The 21,646-nt window shown below is 33.3% G+C and overlaps 1 protein-coding gene across 1 annotated transcript in view; it reads left to right on the top strand.

Annotated features, from left to right (window-relative positions):
* The window catches only part of LOC149806210 (uncharacterized), a 47,718-nt gene extending 26,429 nt beyond the window's left edge, over positions 1-21,289 (top strand). The window contains exons 7-10 of the mRNA XM_089951151.1: positions 2,365-2,550; positions 12,195-12,270; positions 15,618-15,667; positions 16,186-21,289. Of these exons, the coding sequence (XP_089807277.1) occupies positions 2,365-2,550; positions 12,195-12,270; positions 15,618-15,667; positions 16,186-16,299 (426 nt within the window). The 3' untranslated portion in view covers positions 16,300-21,289. The remainder of the gene's footprint in view (positions 1-2,364; positions 2,551-12,194; positions 12,271-15,617; positions 15,668-16,185) is intronic.
* The last annotated feature ends 357 nt before the right edge of the window (positions 21,290-21,646 follow it).

The raw sequence follows: 21,646 nt of genomic DNA on the forward strand, positions 1-21,646 counted from the left end.
TTATTTCAGAGTCTGATAAAGACTTACTGATCGAAACCAAAGCACTTTTATCTAAAACATTCTTTTCCACCAAATTTAGGACCAAAATATTTTTTATTTCTTACTTTGTTAAAGAAGCTTTTGCCTCAGAAAGATCATATTTTTCAAAAGGTCTGATAGTTCCTGGGTAATATTTGAATGAAAGATTCCCACTTTTGATGACATTGTCAAAAAAAGCCTGTTGATTTCACTAAAGATTCAAAAATGTAAAATAATACTTGGGATTTAAAAAAAATAAAAAACTTGGATAGTTCAAATTTCCAAAAACAAAAGTTTTCTGAAATATTTTAGCCAAAATTCATATATCACAAGGATGAGCAACCTAATTTTCTTTGTTACGTTTTAGGCTCTTTAAAACAGTAACAAGAAAAGAGTGACGACAACAAGCTTTGTAAAATTTTACATATAATTTATTTCCCCAGAAAAAGCAAGGTAAAAATGAGAAAGAGAGCTTAAGGTTTTATTAATCAAATCCAAAAAAATCCAAGAATTACAAAACAGAAGTTCTAGAAATAAAAAGTCCTAAATGAATCTGAGTTGGAATCTTGATTAAAAAAATCAAGATGGAGGACAATGACATATGCATTAGTCATTGTTGTCCTGATGTGTCAGCAGTTCCTTGTTGAACCACAGAAAATAATATTCCAGTTTTGAATTCTGAGTAAAATTTCAGAAAATGTCTCTGTCCAAGAATTCTGTATGAGCTCTTAAATATTTCCAGGGAAAAGAATTAATAATTCCATAAAATAGGGACACAACAATACACTTTTAAGTGTCAATGGTTTATTGCCCAACTGACTAAATTCTCTATAGGAAAAGGTTATACGCAAATTTAAGATACAAAACAGATAACCGTATGTTAGTCATATGATCATGTTTCTAGGACAGGATAGAAGCTTTTTACATGCCTAACATCATGTACTCCCAGTATGGCCTTGACTAATACAAGTGATTTTACTCAGAGAAAGAATTATATATAAAAAATTTGTTTACTTCATCTCTTAGGATTCTAAATCAAGGTCAGGAGCTAGGTCAGTATTAGATACAAAGTTTCTATTATTAGTGTTTACAAAAAAACAGTCAGGTCCAACTAATTTCTGGAAAATGTCAAATCCAGTAAATAAAGTTACATTACAATAGCTTATAATGGAATGTAATTTTTTTAAAACTAACAAACAAACAAATAAATTAACTCAAATGTAAATTAAATCAAATATACATAACAGTTTTATATCACCAAGATCTCAGATGAGTTTGATAACCAGTGTGCTGTGTCCATTCTCTGGTTGGCTGACCTTGTAGATATGCTAGAGGCTTTATTGATGATTGATTTGTATTAAACTTGCTATGTAGATTTATATTATTAAGATTTCTGGTAAGGTCAAAAACCAGCAAAATCTATGCATATTTAATGAGGTGATTTGGGCCTTGATTGGCTGTCCTTGTGGATTCAATTGCAGCTTTATGTACGAACAGGTTTTGATGAAACTTGCAAAGTAGCTTTAAAACCGTAAGATTTTGGATGAATTTGATTACAACCAATGTCATTGATATTAATAAGATGATATAGGCTCTGATTGGCTGACCTTGATATAGTCATCTAGATGTTTTTCCGAAAACACTTTTGTTTCCAAAGCATAACTTTGAAACCATTAAGTGTTTCAACCAAACCAGATATTTTTTATGTTTGCATGGAAACTAAGTGTAGCGTAGCAGTTTATAAATTGACAGAGTTAGACCATTGGGACTAGAGTATGAAGTCCAAAAATTCAGAGACAGGACTATATGGTACTTTCAGTAGGAGTCTTGACATAAGCCGGACTTTGGAGGAGGGAGTAGGTTTTCTCAAGATAACTTTTATGAAAAGATTTTGATGAAATTTATATGTAGCTGTGTCTATGCATATCAGTGAGGTAATTCTGGCTATGCTTTGATATTGGAAATTTGTCTTAATGATGACGATATCCATTCAGCATTACCAAAAAAAGAAATAAAAGTGCTTGACCAGTTTCAACCAAATTTTGCAACAAAAATTGGATTTATGACCATGGTCTGTAAGGTAAGCAATGTCTGGCTCACTTAGATTTCTTGTTCTGTGTATAAATTCTGAACAAATAACATTCATAATACTTCCAAAGCAGAGTTTTGTACAGGTCATGAGCTGATTGACAGATTATTTTTTCATCTCTGCCATGATGATCTGATATTCAGTATTACCCAGAAGTTTAGTTTTTATGAAGTACTTTGCAAATAGAAAAACATAAAAATGAATAAAAGAAGTACTAATAAAACAAGTACTGGTTCACATCTATTTCTGAATTTCAGATCAGTAACTGTTGCAGTTGTGATGTTGGATGTGGCATGGCTACCAGTGACATACCAGTAAATGGAGACCCAAGCTATCTGAAGCAGGTTACACAAATTTGTGTTAGCTGCTTGCTGGTGGACAGCACACTCCTGTGTCAAGGAGCTATAAGCACAGTTTACAATCTTGTCATCAACTGCAAACAGGTAGGCTTTCACAATTTTGCTTTAAATTGAAACAGTTTAATTTATTCCTTACTTGCATATTATGCAAATAAGAAAAGAAGATAACAATATTGGAAATTGAACCCTTGAACGCATGTAACTTGGACAACCATGTGGCAAGACCTCCAACTTTTTTATCCACTGTGATGGATCTGCTTTAGTAGAACAGCTAGAAGACCTCTATTTATGAATGTATTTGAAGTGCAATTAGTTAAGCACATTTTTTAACAAAAGTTTAATAAATGACCACACTTTTCATTTATGGTGGTCTGAGGTCCTAGAGTGATCTTTCATGGTTGCAAACTAGTCATATATTACCAGCACTAACATTGGACATTTAGTCATTCTTATGGATTGAATCAGATGTGCTGTTGAATACTTTATATGTCTAAAAAGAGTCATGAAAAGGGACAAAATGGAAAGTATTTGTGAGGCCTCTTGAACAAGCTGACTAGTCATGAGCAGAAAGAAAAACTGATGAATGATGAGGTGTGTCACTATTCCATCTATGTAAGGGGAGACCACTATTGTCTGACTTGTCTAAATAAGCAGATGACATTTAGCACTTTTATTACTATAACAAGCAAAAGATGTGGTTGACATCTTGTTTTCCCTGGAAGAGTGCAGTTTGCAAGGTAATGGAAAGACTGTTATTGTATTATAATCAGGTAATGTTTTTAAAGGAGAAATACAGATGCTTCAAAATAAGAAAGATTATTGTATGACTTCTCACTCTTTTGTTGTAATCTTATGGTTTAGAATGTTATGAGGGGTATTTGAAAAGTTCTGAATTTTTTGTTATGACTATTTTGTTTCTTTGAACCTGACAATAAATTTAATGCTGATTGATAGACAAGACATTGTTCTATAAAAGATGTATAGCATCCAGGCTTCTGCAGATATATATGTATGACATAACATAGGAAAATGAGAGGCTTCTGCAGATATAAGGGGTCATGCTACCAGGCGAAGTGGGTGACTAAGTCGCCTAAAAAGGTAAACTTTGCCTTCTTCTGTTAGGAAAGCAAAAACGACTTCGCCCTGTGAATTTTTTAGAGGTACATTGACTAATCATGAGATGCTCCCTCTCCTTAGCCAGGTTCGTTCTGGTATTGTAGGGAAAGGTATTCCTCAAGCCATAAGTAGCTAGACCTAGATTCGATATCAATTACGCTGACAAGCAAACTCTTGCACATTCACAGGCATGTGTTTTGATAACTGATTGATCATTAACCCTTTCCCGAGTAAGTTAGCAACTAAGCTCTTATTACTACCTGATATATGCATGCTATCCTTTGATGATAAAAAATATAAACTTGTGTTTCGAAACTTTAACAATAGTATGTAAATAACAATTTGTGTTTTAATAATAGAATCGGTGATTTGAATATTTAAACTACCTCTTATGCACTATTTCGTCATAAAATTAGTTTGAAACTGTAATTGTACCAGCAGCGGTGAAATAATGGCAGACATCACTATGTCTGGGAAGTACCAGTTTATTATATTGTCTGTTTTCGTAAATCATTGGGCAGATATATTCAGTAAAATATACAATTCATAAAAAGCAAAGCCTATGTATTATGTTGTTTAAGATTTAACTTTAAAATGCAATTATATGGGTCAGAAATTTATGAGACATTGCTGTGTTGTGGAATTCGCGAGAAGCATTGTAAGGTCAAAGTTGTTTTCTGACCTGACTTGTGAAAATACGGAAAAAAGCTGCGAAGCAGATAATATTTAATCAATGCCTAATATTAATAAAAGTATGTAGACAAATAAATAGACCATACATTTGCAATTCTCTCATGGACTGTTGTTTTAATGAAGCTATTTAAAGTGAGTGATTACATTAAAAAAAAAACTCCTTCTAAAAATAGATTCACTCACGTCTATGTTGATTCGGTTGGAAAGAAGGGTTTAGTTCAGATACTAACTATCAAGGAGCCATGTCTGTAATTTTATGCATTTTAGTGTATTATGTATGAATAGTTACGGTAATGTTTTATCCACAAGGAAATTAGGATGAACAGTATGATCTGAAGACACGTACATTTGCCCTCATGTACATGGTACAGGGATTGTTTCAAACACGTTTAGAAATCTTTGAAAGTGCCATTATTGTGAACTTTTAAAAAGTATAAAAAATAAATAAATACAAAAATAACAAAATTTGATTAAGGATAGTTGATTAAGCATTTTTATTAACTTGCAATTACAAAACTGTAATCTGGTTACTCAGTTAAAATTTGTTACAATGTAGTTTCTGTTATTTTCTTTTAGAGCCAAAATAACTCAGAAACTTTTCTACTTGAAAATAAAGTATTGTTTAAATCCAATATTAAATGTAAATTTGAATACTGGGAAATAGAGGGCATATTTCAAATAAGAGAACACATTATATATATATATATATATATATATATATATATATATAGTGCATTTCTTGCTATGCGTCTACTTCTCCCTGTTGAGCTTTCACTTTTCCCTGTTCTGTCCAAAAGAAGAAGTCACTTCTCCCAAAAATTCAAGTCTAGCTTGACCCCTGAGATATATGTGTATGTCATAACATAGGAAAATGACAGGCTTCTGCAGATATATGTGTATGTCATAACATAGGTAAAGGACAGGCTTGTGCAGATATATGTGTATGTCATAACATAGGTAAAGGACAGGCTTGTGCAGATATATGTGTATGTCATAACATAGGTAAATGACAGGCTTGTGCAGATATATGTGTATGTCATAACATAGGTAAAGGACAGGCTTGTGCAGATATATGTGTATGTCATAACATAGGTAAATGACAGGCTTCTGCAGATATATGTGTATGTCATAACATAGGTAAATGACAGGCTTGTGTAGATATATGTGTATGTCATAACATAGGAAAATGACAGGCTTCTGCAGATATATGTGTATGTCATAACATAGGTAAATGACAGGCTTGTGCAGATATATGTGTATGTCATAACATAGGAAAATGACAGGCTTGTGCAGATATATGTGTATGTCATAACATAGGAAAATGACAGGCTTGTGCAGATATATGTGTATGTCATAACATAGGAAAATGACAGGCTTCTGCAGATATATGTGTATGTCATAACATAGGTAAAGGACAGGCTTCTGCAGATATATGTGTATGTCATAACATAGGAAAATGACAGGCTTCTGCAGATATATGTGTATGTCATAACATAGGTAAATGACAGGCTTGTGCAGATATATGTGTATGTCATAACATAGGTAAATGACAGGCTTGTGCAGATATATGTGTATGTCATAACATAGGTAAATGACAGGCTTGTGCAGATATATGTGTATGTCATAACATAGGTAAAGGACAGGCTTGTACAGATATATGTGTATGTCATAACATAGGTAAATGACAGGCTTCTGCAGATATATGTGTATGTCATAACATAGGTAAAGGACAGGCTTGTGCAGATATATGTGTATGTCATAACATAGGTAAAGGACAGGCTTGTGCAGATATATGTGTATGTCATAACATAGGTAAAGGACAGGCTTGTGCAGATATATGTGTATGTCATAACATAGGTAAAGGACAGGCTTCTGCAGATATATGTGTATGTCATAACATAGGAAAATGACAGGCTTGTGCAGATATATGTGTATGTCATAACATAGGTAAATGACAGGCTTCTGCAGATATATGTGTATGTCATAACATAGGTAAATGACAGGCTTCTGCAGATATATGTGTATGTCATAACATAGGAAAATGACAGGCTTCTGCAGATATATGTGTATGTCATAACATTGGTAAATGACAGGCTTGTGCAGATATATGTGTATGTCATAACATAGGAAAATGACAGGCTTCTGCAGATATATGTGTATGTCATAACATAGGTAAATGACAGGCTTCTGCAGATATATGTGTATGTCATAACATAGGTAAATGACAGGCTTGTGCAGATATATGTGTATGTCATAACATAGGAAAATGACAGGCTTCTGCAGATATATGTGTATGTCATAACATAGGTAAATGACAGGCTTCTGCAGATATATGTGTATGTCATAACATAGGTAAATGACAGGCTTCTGCAGATATATGTGTATGTCATAACATAGGTAAATGACAGGCTTCTGCAGATATTATGTGTATGTCATAACATAGGTAAATGACAGGCTTGTGCAGATATATGTGTATGTCATAACATAGGAAAATGACAGGCTTGTGCAGATATATGTGTATGTCATAACATAGGTAAATGACAGGCTTGTGCAGATATATGTGTATGTCATAACATAGGTAAATGACAGGCTTCTGCAGATATATGTGTATGTCATAACATAGGTAAATGACAGGCTTCTGCAGATATATGTGTATGTCATAACATAGGAAAATGACAGGCTTGTGCAGATATATGTGTATGTCATAACATAGGTAAATGACAGGCTTGTGCAGATATATGTGTATGTCATAACATAGGTAAATGACAGGCTTGTGCAGATATATGTGTATGACATAACATAGGTAAATGACAGGCTTGTGCAGATATATGTGTATGTCATAACATAGGTAAATGACAGAGATAGAGGAGGAACAATTGTGCTACTGAGTAAAGTGCATACTGCCAGATCTTGGCACTCTTAGGGTACTCTCTGACTGATATAAACACAAATTGAATATGGGTGTAATTGTCTGTAATATTTTACAATTTTGGGGTGGTTTCATGTTTCTGGGAGACCATTGTCTACATTACTTAACAGGAAAAGACTGCTGTGAAGTGGGCAGTTGATGAAGATGCTTGATACACAGTGGAAATATTTTATATTATCACCGAGCTATAAGCCATCAGCAGTTTTTAATATATTGAAGGATCATTTGAAGCACAGAAGTGCTAGTGCAAGATGGGTCCCGCATTTGTTGACTGATTGTAAAAAAGATTTGGATTCAAACTGTCAGACAGCTACTCACCAAAAGAGTGGCCAGAGACATTTGAATGAAATTGTCATAAGTGATGAAACATGGATTTACTGTTTTGAACCAGACTCAAGAGAAAATAATAATGTTTAGATCATGGAAAAATGCAGAGTAGAGACCATGATTTGCTTGACATAGTCAGACTCTCTAGAGAGTTTTATTTGCAATATTTTTTGCTGCAAAAGGCCTGGTCATCCTGGTACCTGTGCCTGACTCAGCTAGTGTCACTTGATATTTGTATGCCTCCTGAGAGCTGTCAAAAGTTGTAGAACTACCCATCCATGCACGAATGTAGCCATCTACTCTGTGGCAATGCATTGATGCATAAATCTGTTATTGTGACAGACTTCCTGAAGAATCACAGCATCCAAACCTTGTCACATCCTCCATACAGCCCTATTTAGTTCCAAGTGATTCATGACTGAATCCTTTTATTAGAGATTCACTGTGAGGCAGACGATTTGAAGGCTTCCTTGTGTTTTGAAGTGCAGTTTTCCATAGTATGAACATCATACCAAAAAATGATCACAAAATGGCATTTAATAATTTGATAATTAGAATGAGAGTGTGTGCAAAGGTGCATGGGGAGTACTTTGATATAATATACCCCTCATATAGCACCCTTGTAGGAATACACAAGGGTGATATAATATACCCTCATTCAGCACCCTCATAGGCATACACAAGGGTGATATAATATACCCCTCATATAGCACCCTCAAAGGCATTCACAAGGGTGATATAAAATAACCCTCATACAGCACCCTCATAGGCATACACAATGGTGATATAATATATCCCTCATATAGTACCCTCATAGTCATACACAGGGGTGATATAAAATAACCCTCATATAGTACCCTCATAGTCATACACAAGGGTGATATAAAATAACCCTCATATAGTACCCTCATAGTCATACACAAGGGTTATTTAATATAACCCTCATACAGCACCCTCATTGAACTAGGTAATCAGCGAGATCCATGAATACTAATGAGGTAATCTGGCATTTGATTGCCTGAATTTGTTTCCATTCTAGAGGCTGTATTTCTGATGGCAGTCATATTTCCTTCCATGTTACATACTCAAATCAGTGCATGATGTCCACTAAATGTAATTGTTGCCCTTCCTGCTTTTTTCGCCAAGAATCTAAATATTCCCTTTTATTTTTCTTTATTATTAAAACTTTTAAAGAGGTTTATTGTCCCTTTGTCCTGAAAATGTATTGCTTGATGGATGCCATTTTTAAAACAAATAAGCAGCAGCCAGATGATACAGACATTTTGCAGAACAAAACTCATGCAATTTAAAGTGTCAGAGGTACTCCTGTAAGTTGGTCTGGTTTCCCAACCAACTCCACTGGATCAAATGTGAAACCCAGATCTGAATCAAACACAGCCAAGCCAGTATCCAATTTTACTTCAAACAATCATATTTCCATAATTTGCTTTTTTTCCATAAGTCTGTATTGTATAGGTCATTTCCATAAGACTTATGGCAAAATCGTAAGGGTTTGCAGGTCTGCCATTTTGTTCTACAGAAGGATGCAATGTATGACAGAATTCAGTGAAGTAAACTACCCTTGTGGTTTTCAGTACATTCCTGTGAACTTGGTACTTATGCTTATCACCAGATATGGATGTTGACCAATCATTACACTTCCACTTTTATGAGAAATTGATATGTATATACTTGTCTGACTAATACTTATCTTCAAAATGGGGTTGGATACAGGAGAGTTGTGGCTATCAGTGATTTCTGAAGGATTTTATGCAGATGGTAACTCTTCTTGGGCATTTTCATAGAGTGAGAGTTTCAGTTTTTAAGTGGGGTGGCAGTTTTTATGAGAACAAGACATATTGTTATGAATATATGCTCGTAAAATAAGTAACAAAAGAGTGAAAGACAACAAGCTTTGTAAAATTTAACAAATAATTTATTTCCCTAGAATACAAAGTAAAAATGAGAAGAAAAGAATATTGCAGTATTGCGAATTAAATCCCAAAATAATCCAAGAATTAGATCAGGCACAAATCTAGTAATTTATAGTCCTAAATAAAACTCAGTACAAGTCCCAAAGAGATCCAAAACTGAAGGTGATGAAGTGTCTGTTATAGCTTATGAAGTGTTGATGTGTCAACAGTCTTTTGTTGAATCACAGTAATATAATTCCAGGTTTTAATATATTTTAAATTCCAGTGTATGTCTTTATCCAAGAATTTTATCAGAGCACTTTTGTATTTCCAGAGAAAATAATCACTTAAATTCAAAAATTTGAAGAAAAGAATATTCAACCCAAAAATCGTCACAACATAATACAACTTGACGGTGCTAGTTGTTAAAGCACAAATGACCAAATCCTCACAATCACAAGATTACATAGTTCTCTACTTGACCTCAGGTCACAATTAGCATTTTTTAAAAACAACCATTATGTAATGGAAAATAACTTTCTAGCATGCTTTAATGAGCCTTATTTATTTACAACACAATAGCCTATAAAATTCAGTTTGGAATCTCCAAAACCCTGACCCAGATCAACATGTTTACTCCTTGTTTACCTGAATAAAAATCCTGATATTAAGTTCGTACACATAGATAATAATTAAGCTATTATTAGTTGTTTACATAAAATGAAATAAAAAATAAAATAAAAAGTCAAGCAGAAATGAACTCAATTTTGGAGAAGGTCCAGTCCAGCATACAATGTTACATTACAATAGCATGTAATGAAATAAAAAAAATTATAACTAATAAACAAACAAATTAAATATACATAACACTATGAAGATACATCTTATGTGGTATGTTTAAACAAATGTGTGTGACAAAATAACTTTTAATGAATAAAAATAAAACAGTTGTTTATATTCATTATCAGCACAGTGTTGTGACAAAACCTCTCTGTTGTAGGTATTAGAAATGAATGTATCAGCAGAGGCATTATATTAAAAATTGCACAGACACCTTTGTATAACCTCAGCAAGTGCAGTTGGTAAGATGCTTTTAATAAGTAGATAATTAATGAAAGTGTCTCATTATTCATTTGAAAGAAGTCACTTAGTATGTGCATGATTGTGGTATTTGATCTGAATGTCAGGCACTTACACGATTATGGCATTTGATCTGAATGTCAAGCACTTACATGATTATGGTATTTGATCTGAATGTCAAGCATTTACATGATTGTGGTATTTGATCTGAATGTCAAGCACTTACATGATTATGGTATTTGATCTGAATGTCAAGCACTTACACGATTATGGTATTTGATCTGAATGTCAAGCACTTGCACGATTATGGTATTTGATCTGAATGTCAAGCACTTACATGATTGTGGTATTTGATCTGAATGTCAAGCACTGACATGATTATGGTATTTGATCTGAATGTCAAGCACTGACATGATTATGGTATTTGATCTGAATGTCAAGCACTGACATGATTATGGTATTTGATTTGAATGTCAAGCACTAACATGATTATGGTATTTGATCTGAATGTCAAGCACTGACATGATTATGGTATTTGATCAGAATGTCAAGCACTGACATGATTATGGTATTTGATCTGAATGTCAAGCACTGACATGATTATGGTATTTGATCTGAATGTCAAGCACTTACATGATTATGGTATTTGATCTGAATGTCAAGCACTGACATGATTATGGTATTTGATCTGAATGTCAAGCACTTACATGATTATGGTATTTGATCTGAATGTCAAGCACTTACACGATTATGGTATTTGATCTGAATGTCAAGCACTTACACGATTGTGGTATTTGATCTGAATGTCAAGCACTTACATGATTATGGTATTTGATCTGAATGTCAAGGACTTACATGATTATGGTATTTGATGAAAATGTCAAGCACTTAAATGATTATGGTATTTGATCTGAATGTCAAGCACTTACATGATCAGACTGAGATTAGCTTATAACAGACAACAGATTCCTAATTTGGCAGTCCTGACCTCATTAGCACTAATCTACCTTAATATCAATACAGCAAGAATGATTATCACTGAAAATTTGTGAAGGGCTCTGATTCTTTAATTCAAGGAGATTATGTGAATTTCAGCAAAAGACTATAACAATGAATCTGCAGACATTGCTGCTTTAATAGTAATGAATCTTACTTGTTTTGCTATGCACATAGCAAAGTCAACTGTGTGATTTCACATGCTCATTCATAGGGGGAGAAATTATTATATATAGTAAATAAACACTGGGTTATATTTATGTGAGCAAATTGTTCATCTTTACTCTGGTTACATCTTTAGTTTGATTAAAATGTATACTAAATAAGTTACTGAATTTGGACTAAAATATTTTTGTGGACAAAGTATTTTGGCTGTCTGAATTGTAAGGTCTTTGACTGCTGTAAAAATAATTCATCCACGTGAATATTTTTCAATACAGATTCAGCAGTCCATACGTACTCTGAATCAGTCAATTTTAATGTTCCCATATGTTTTCAGAATTAGGGAGAAAAACTTTATTTTTGCAGACCTCCCACTTTGAATAGCAGTACCATTCTACAGTATATCTACTGTCAGTAAGTAAATTGTAAGTTTTACTTTGATCAGTGTACATTTGCAAAAACGTTAATTATGCCATTTTATAATATCATGATTTTTTAAAATTTCATTTCAGTTGGATGGAGATGCTGAAGTAGAACTTGGATCAGCATTGTTTGAAGTTTTACATAAAGAATTACCTGAAGAAACAGGTAAAGTGATATTACGTTAGTTTATTGTCAGTAAATAAAAGGTCCAGGTATTCTCAAACTGAAAATTGTATTATTTTGTAATAGCAGTGTCACTTGCTAGTCAAAGTGTTTATAAGTCAGGCAAATGGAGTTTAGAACAAAAATACATTCCTTGGTCAGACTTGTTTTTATTAAATCTCATCAAAATGTTAAATATTAACATCATGTGCCATCCTTCAGGAGTCTCTGTACAGTCAAACCTACCCTAATGGACAGCTTTATATGGTAGTCACCAGGCCCCTTTTTGACAAAAAGTCTCAACATTTTTCCTCAGAATGACATTGAATAAAATCTTGTTTGTAATGCTTCAAATAATATTAATTTGTTTGTCAGAGATAGTTAGTGGAACAGATGCAAAATCATGTTTTAGTTTAAAAATATCACACTTGAAAAACATGTTAATATTCAAAAATGAGTTGAGTAATTCCTCAAATTTGAGGAAGCCCTAAACCTTTCATTAGGGATAAGGTGCTTCTTCTTTAAGGAGTATTTGAGATTTATGATCATTTTAATTCCCGATGCATACTGCATATTCTGTGAAGAATAATTGTTACCAACCAAGTAAAAAGAAAGATATTGTAAAATCTGTATTTGAGGAAGAAATTTTTTTAGATCTTTATCCAAACATAAAATTTTCTATTTAAAAGTCATGTATTAAATGGTCACCTGTTTTCAGCATTCAACAGGCAGGTGTTTTGTAACCAAACAGTGGGGTTTTTTAAATCCAAGAATAGATAATGGATCAACACTACAGTGACAGTTTCACAGAATAAATTGTGTTGGCTGAAAATTTTAATGGAATTCTATACAAGAACACAAAACTTACGTTAACTTGTACACATTTCACATGATGGCAGTAGAGCTTAAACTTAAATTTCCATAGCTGCCAATTGTCCCATTTTTCCCATATTGGTCCATATTTTTGATCTGAATATGGGTGTACCTTTTTCTTGCTAAAAATACATTTTTTTAATTAAAATCAAAAATAAAAAACTTCCTTCTGTTTTTAGAATGGGTGCTCTGTTACATTCTGATAGAAATGTATCACATGTATATAGGAATATAGTTCTAAAATATGATTGGTTCATTTGAAATCAAGGTTACCATGCCTCTCTTTCTTCTACTACATTCGATTGCTCAAACAGTTGCCGCTAGCAATGTATCTCATCTTCGTAATATTCACCTTCTAATCCTGTTGAAAAGGAAAGTAGAATATTCAGAATTTTCTCCAGGAAAGACAAGAAAACAGAACTGGAAGGACAATTGTGCCGTCTTGTTTAGATTTGTGAAACCATATAGTAAAAGCATAAAACTTTATGTTCTTTAAATTGTGTAATGTGATTTCGCTATTGGGCAGGGAGGTGCCCATGACATAAAAGAGCATGAAAAAGCTAATAAAAATCAGCTTGCTAATTCGTCATTAACAACTTGGCCTGAACTTATGATGTATATAAATACCAGAGAGAACCCTGATGTAATTCGATCAATATTTGGTTTATTAAATTTCTTTTAGAAATGAACCTTCTTCTTTCACTTACTAGTGTTGCTGGCGATTTATTTCACACTCATTTTCCAAACAGTAAAATCGCAAAGGATTACTGGTGTTCTAGGACGAAAAGAGTTCAGTAAGAAAATCATGCAGAATTCAGATCATCAGTGATAGATGATACATTGGAATTGATAATGATTGACAAAAGAAAACAAGGTGTGGAAAAGGCTCATGTAAACAGCCTGTGTCTGAGTGTGTGTTGCATGAAATGGGCACCCGAATGGAACAGGGTGCCCATTCAGAAGGTGCAAGAGTGCAATACATGCATCTTTGACATTAAATAATTAAGGAAGGTACTGTCCTACTTTACTAATGGGCGTAGATGTTGTACATAGTTACATATGCATTAAAAAAATTGTCATAAGCAGTCAGTATTTTTGTATTCAGGGGTTGGCAGATGTGTAATTCTGTTATTTCTGAGGCAGTCAGCTACAGCTATACAGCAGCTGAGCTACTTACTTCCTTACTGTGCATATAAGCAAAAATGTACTTCACAAAAAGTCCACTTAAAGTGGAGACAAATTGAAGAAATCTATGAATGAAACCCCTTTCCACCAGAATTTATGAATGATAATTTATAATGTAAATTCTTTGAATAGGAAACTATGCCAAATTAATAATAATAATAATAATAATAATGGTATATTGTGCATGGTATTTGCTCAGGAACCAAATTTGAAAGATGAAGTTGCATTCAGAGGTCACCAGTATACAAAGGTGGATGGTTAGGACAGGTTTCACTGTATGTCAGAAATGGAGAGTTTCAATCTTTTATATTCATACAGGATTATTTTAGATTGGTGGTTAAGCCCTCTTTGTTTGCACCTCTACAGTCTTACATTTGATCCCAATTGATGGATCCTACAGGTCCAGGTAGCCTTGCAGTTTTCCATCTTTTTTCAGGAGGGTTTCCTATTGTTTGTGAGGTTTTCTTGATTTTGCAAACTGATTTATGTCACCTCCTGTTCTTAAGCAAATCCCCATATTATGTTAACATTTTTGATACTGGTGAAGTTAAGTCAAATTTGATGAATTTATGTCCCCACCTTGCATTTGAGGAAACATGTTATCAGTAGTACTTCATCTGTAACCTTGACCTCGAAGATTTGCCTCAAAATGTGTTTCACATTACAATTTTGGCAGAGATTCAAAATGTAACAAGTTTCATCCCTTATTCTTAAATGGTCATAGAGTTACAACACAAAAATAAAATGCTGAAAACAATGACTTTTTTCACCAAAGGGCAATAAGTTGAAAGTTTAAACCAAGTTTAAATTTAAGAAAATGTCTTTTCTATCCATATTTTTGGATCAGTTTTAAATACAAAATACAAGTGATATTCATTTATGCATAAATCTTCTCCCATTTGTGAAGTCATCCCTTCTTTAATAAAAAAAGATGGTGTTACGGAAAGGTGGCTTCTTAAAAGTAGGGCTGAATGATATGAATGTACTACCTACTATGAATGTACATTATGGAGCTGGGATTGGGGAAAACTGTAAATAGTGCTTATAAATGTGATTTTTTGTGTTTTAAAAGTCTGGAATCCAGATACCATACAGGGAGAAATTCTTTGTTTTTTAATTTAAATATTTTTTGTGACATTAAAGTGCAAAATCATGTTGCAAAAAATAGATATAAAAGTTTAAAATCACACAATTAACAATGTTTTTTAAAATGAAAAATTTGTTGAAAATTTAACCAGTTGGAAATTTTACCATAGCATTTGTGTAGTATAATGGTACCCCTTCTTTTACAGACTTTCAGGTCTTGACAAGCTTAGAGGTCTTCATGAAAAGGCATATTGAAGTAGGTATTAATTACATTGTAATGGAAGCATTTGCATTCATATCTTCATTTTTAACTTTTTCCTCCACACAGTTGAAGGACTTGAATCATACAATGATATGTAAGATAGATGCAGTCACAGTGCAATGCTTTTGACCACCTGAGTATAGCAGCTTCATGTAAATGTGCATAAATTTATATCTAGTTAGAAATGTAAAACATTGTCACCCATATGTTTGGAATTACCAACCTGTAGATCAGTGCATCTTAATTTAAAATTATGTGTAGGATGATGATTCATTAGTTCTGTGAACAGTTTTTCTTGAGATTTTAGCACTGAGAGTCTCATCAAGAATTCTAATGGTATTAAAAAAATACGTATCAGATAATAGGGAGTCCTATGCAGATTTTTATACATTTCTGAGATTATGTAACTCTTCCTGTGGAGTCAGAGAGAAAGTCGGAGTCTGTGAAGTTATTATAAATATTTATTTCAGTAAATTAGATGAGCTCAAGCAACACGATTTTTATTTTAACAGTTGCAGAGCCTGGCAGGAATTCTGGCAGTGAAAGAGAACATAGACAACAAGAAAAAGGAGTCTGAGAGAATAGCCTGCCTTTGTGATAGTATATCAAAGCTTATATTGTCATGAGTTATCAATTCATAATGATAAAAGGAACAAATTTTCTTTGTATGTTGATTTTATGACAAGTGTCAATGTTACTGACATTTCCATTTGACACTTTTCAGTTTTAGGTATGTACAGAATCCTTAATTGATAATAGACAGTGTCCTTTGTACAGAATCCTTAATTGACAATAGACAGTGTCCTTTGTACAGAATCCTTAATTGACAATCGACAGTGTCCTTTGTACAGAATCCTTAATTGACAATCAACAGTGTCCTTCATATAGTTATCTTAATGATAGCAAAAACACAAGGAAGTGGATTTATTAGAAACAGGAGCATTTGTCTCGTGGCAATAGTTTGGCTTTTTTAAATTTCTTTGGTACAAAATAGAACCTTCTTTATGCAGTTTTGTAAGGAAAATGATAGAATGGGCAGAATGTTTTTTTTGGGGGATTAATTTTACCATAAAACATCTAGACTTTTTAAAATTTTAATTTTTACAGAAAAATGGAAATAAATTCACTTTTATGTCATGCTTTTGGATTAAGTAATTGAACTAATGTGTATATAGAGTATGTACAAAAATTATTCAGTTTTTGTTACATCGCACAGATTATTTGGTGAAAATATGTATATTTCAAAGAATTGTAATCTTTGGCACAACCAAGAACATTATGTTACATGTCAAAACATAAATAAATATTCCATATCACTTTGAAAGACAATTCACTTTTGTTTCACTTGTGAATAATTTGGAACATCATGAAAATATTAGGTCAGTCAGACCGTATATATAATGATGGTTGTTAAAAAACAACAAAAGCTAACATTAGAAAGGGGAATGTACATGAAGAAACAATAAACATACCTTCAAATACTGCACAAGTATTTTAAATCTGTATGCACCTTCATGTAATATTTTTCAAAGATTTACTTTTTGTGCAGTGTCGGAGCAAAATCTAAATTAATGACCATGAAGTGTCAAGTGGCATCATAATGTTGTATTCTTTGTTTTATTTGATTTCATTGGATTTTTTTTAGTTGCATGAATAAGGGATTAGTAGCATAATAATACATCCTGTCCAAGCTGGTTTTCAGTGTATTCTGTACACTTTAGTAAAATGCAGTATTATACTTTGGTCTCATATATCCCATTTATCATAAAATTGATGCATATGATGGGTAAATCCACTGGGAAAACAGTGGAGAAGCTTGTTGAAGGTACATGTATACAGTAATTGAATCATGGTAAAATTTGCTTTTCTACAGAGATACGGTTCTGATGGGTGTTGAATTGACAACTTCATTTGACTATTGAGCCCACATTAGTGGAATACAAGACATAGCAGTCACATTTCTCCAGATGATGGCAGTGGTTGCATCATTCTCATCAACAGTTTCTTTACGTTTAGGTTCAGTATTTTCATTTGCATATATTGCCAACAGTACCCCTTGATAGATTTTCATCATACTTGGCATTAATCATTATGAAGCTAATACGATTTGTTCTGTGATACAATCGCATGCCCCTTGACAGTCATTAGGCCTATATCATCAAGATCTTGGTTGAGTATGATTATGATTAATGCATATTATTATAAGTGACCTTGCTTCAGAAGGCTGAGCTTGTCAGCATTCTAGCAGCTATATATTCTTCTCGGATTTTGATCAAACATGTTAATAGTTTTATATTATCAAGATGTTGGACACATTTGATTAGGAGCAAAATCTCTGCATAACCATGAGTCTGATTGCCTGAGCTTGTTATAACTCCAGACTTAGTTCTATTTGGAGTTTGCATTGAAGCTGACACGTTCTATAATACGTGGGATGAGCACGCAATAATGAGATACCTTACATTGGCTCAGCTCAGCTCATTACCTCTCTAGATCTATTACAATTCTCATATAGTTACATCTTTTTAAAAACTTGGTATTATAATGGGCTTGCATCATTAAGATCTTGAATGACTTATGCGCAAGAGACTGTGCATATTAATTATGCCATTATCTTAGAACAAATTTGTATCGATATATAATAAAATAGGTAAAGTCAGCATGATATTATACAAAGTTTGTGGGATAGTTTTACCTAACTTGTGTTTTACAAAATTGAAATGGTTGACTGTTAAATTATGTAACATGGTGAGTGATAAGGCTCATTTGGGCCTCTTGTTTAAAATTATGGCTGGGGGACAGTGCCTTATTTAGCTGCTAACCCCTTATGTCCCAGCATAATATTAAAAAAGTCATTGCTCCTATTTCTCTATCATAAATCTGAGGAGTAAATAGTTTAATGAAGATGTGTGGTTACAGATCAAATTCTTAAAGGAAACGACTTAGATTTTCAGTATTCCTCCTTTGCTCACTCCCTCTCTCCCCTTGCTTGATTGCCAGCTCTCATTTGAGATATGTCCATCTCCCTTTTTCAATGTTTAGAAGAATTTGTGATGATCTGAATGCTTGGAATAAATATATCATGAGCAGTAATGCCTGCTTGAAATGCTCTTGGTAATATTTCAGAGTTTGTCTGTATAATTGGTAGATCCATATTTTCTGTGTATTTTCTTCAGTAGAAATTTAAAAAGGGTAAAACCAGTAATTTTTCTCGTTTTTAGCTCTTCTCTTTTGAAATAGAGTTCAGCTGTTGTAAACCCCATTTCTATGTGGACATCAGTGGCTGGACAGTTGTTGTTGTTGTTGTTGTGGGGTTTAACGCCATTTTTCAGCACATGATAGGCTATACATGGCGGCCAGTATTAATGGTGGATGATGAACCCAGGAAAACCTCGGAAAGAACTACCGACCCACCAGAAGCTACTAGCAAGCTTTCTCACATACCCACATTGGCCGAATCCTAGACTCGAACCCATGCAGACAGAGGTGAAATGGCAGTGTTTCGTAATAGAGAGCGCTTTAGACCACTTAGCCACTTTTGGCCCCCAGCAGCTGGACAGATAAATCATTTAATTCATAATGTACACCTTCGGTGAATGTCAGCCATTCTTCCTAAGTATTGGGGAACAGTTTGGGGTGGGTTTCATGGCACATTCTTACTATGACCTATATTTTATGCTTCACTGACTTCACTTTTGTGGTTTATTTCTAAAGCACTATTCATGATTGATTCATCAAACTACTCCTGTATGTCTCTGCAGCAAAAGGCTACTATGATCTATATTGCAATTTTTACAGGCTTAGGTTTAGTTTGTTGCATGATTAACTAGGTTTTTGTACCCAGTGTATATGCTGTTATACCTAGATTCATGAAACTTGGCAAGGGGATGTATCATGATGAATACTACACCCTGATGGCTTATATTTCATGCTTTGCTGTCTTTGGTTAAATTTATAGTTTTAAATCTGCTTCTCTAGCTTTGTTCATGTGAGATTAATTGATCAAATGTATGCATTTCTGTTAGTATTGTATCATTACCACAAATGAATGCCACTGTGACCAACATTTACTATTTTACTAGCTTAGGATAAGTTTTTGCATTTAGCAATTGACAAACAGGATTTTACACCCTGTATTTATACTGTTGCACCTATTTTCATGAAGCATGGTGAGGAACTGCATTTTGACGTTTACTGCACCATCATCACAAAAGTAGGTCACTTTGACATCCATCTTGTGCTTCACTGATCTGGTAACATTTGTTTTAATCTTACATCTCAAGCTCTGATTATGCTAGAATAATAAAAATAGATTTATTTTATTAATCTATATTAGTACTACACCTAACACAAAAGAATATCACCATAACCTAAATTTACATTTTATAGTTTTATGAAATTTGGTGAGGGGTTTCTTGGTGAGTACAGCACTCTCGTCAAAACAAATTGTAACTGACCCATTTTTCATGCTTCATGTAGGGTTCAGTTTCAAGTATTGCTCATGCCATGATCATCAAATTCGGTGATTGTATGCATCTTTATTAGTACCATAACCTTACAACAAAAGGTCATTGTGACCTACATTTATCATTTTACTGGCTTATGTTAAGGTTTTGCATTTCATTTGTGACCACATTGGTGTTTTGTCTGTGGTATAATACTGTAATACCAATGATCAACTTGGCAAGACAATGCAGCTTGATGAGTACTGCCTTTTTTAAAAATTTGGTTATTGTGACCCATATTTCCCTGAAATAAGTTCATTGTGGCATATTACTGTTCATGCTTTAATCATTAAACTAGGTGATTGTGTATGTCTCTTAATATTACACCCATACCAAAATAATCACTGTGACCTATATTTCACATTTTGAAGTAGGAATTAATATTTGTTCACTGGTAAGCTTTCCTCACCAGTAACTATATATTGTATTAACTGGGAATTAGAATGTGAACCAGCGTAGAAAATAGGTGAGTGGACTGCATGCTGCATGTTTTTCATGTAAGGCCTCACTTGTTGTGGTTAAGAGAGATACTTATTGAAGACTTGACTGTCACTCCAAGTTTAATCAAATCCTGTGACTTTAACCCAGTGAAGTCAAACAGATTTCAAAAACATTATTTTTTAAAAAAATAATCAATAATGCATTATGTTTGTTTCAACTCATTATGGTACTTCTAATTTCATATTATAGAAAAGAATGTTCTGTCACAGTAGAGTAGATGGGTAGGGAAGTACATGATTCTCAGTATGTCAGCACAGTAAAACTTATATAATGGTAATTGAAAGTTCCAATTTGAAAGGATTAAAGGCTCTTATGCAATAATTAAATTAATTTAGTTCTAAAAGGGGCCCAGATCACCTTTAGTATGAATTTATTATTGCATGATAATGTCTACAGCAGTTACTGGAGATTGCTGCTGATTCTGCTGTGCTTATTCAAGGAGACAAGAAAATTCAGTTTTCTGTAACATTAATTACGAAAGACCTGTAATTGTTTGTATAGAGTGATTATTATGAAACTATTCCTATCTGTGATGTATTTATTTGTGAGTGTATAATGTTGATAATTATTCAATGGGTACTTATTAATGATTAAATCATCCTTACTGTCAGTGACTTGTGCTTGTTTATATTTCCTTAATTACGTTTAGACAATAAAAATGGCTATTAGATAGTAACTTGTTTATATTTTTAATTACTTTTTGACAAGGAAAAAGGCAGTTAGTTAGAAACTTAGTTAAGCCTACAAAATATTATTGGCTAGTTCAGTCATTCCCAAGACCATTTTGAAGATCTACTAGTCATAAACCAGATCCGCATATGACATGGTCTGTTGTACATCATCTGCACATCCGTTAGCACAAATTTGTTTATCAATACTAATCTAGAATCTACCACATGGCACACCATTTTAAAATCTATTATCCAACCTGTAATGGCTGAAACTTGATTGTGGCTTTCCCAAAACC

This window comes from Sinohyriopsis cumingii, chromosome 2 (assembly GCF_028554795.1).
Source record: "Sinohyriopsis cumingii isolate HCF-2022 chromosome 2, ASM2855479v2, whole genome shotgun sequence".
NCBI classification, from domain to species: domain Eukaryota; kingdom Metazoa; phylum Mollusca; class Bivalvia; order Unionida; family Unionidae; genus Sinohyriopsis; species Sinohyriopsis cumingii.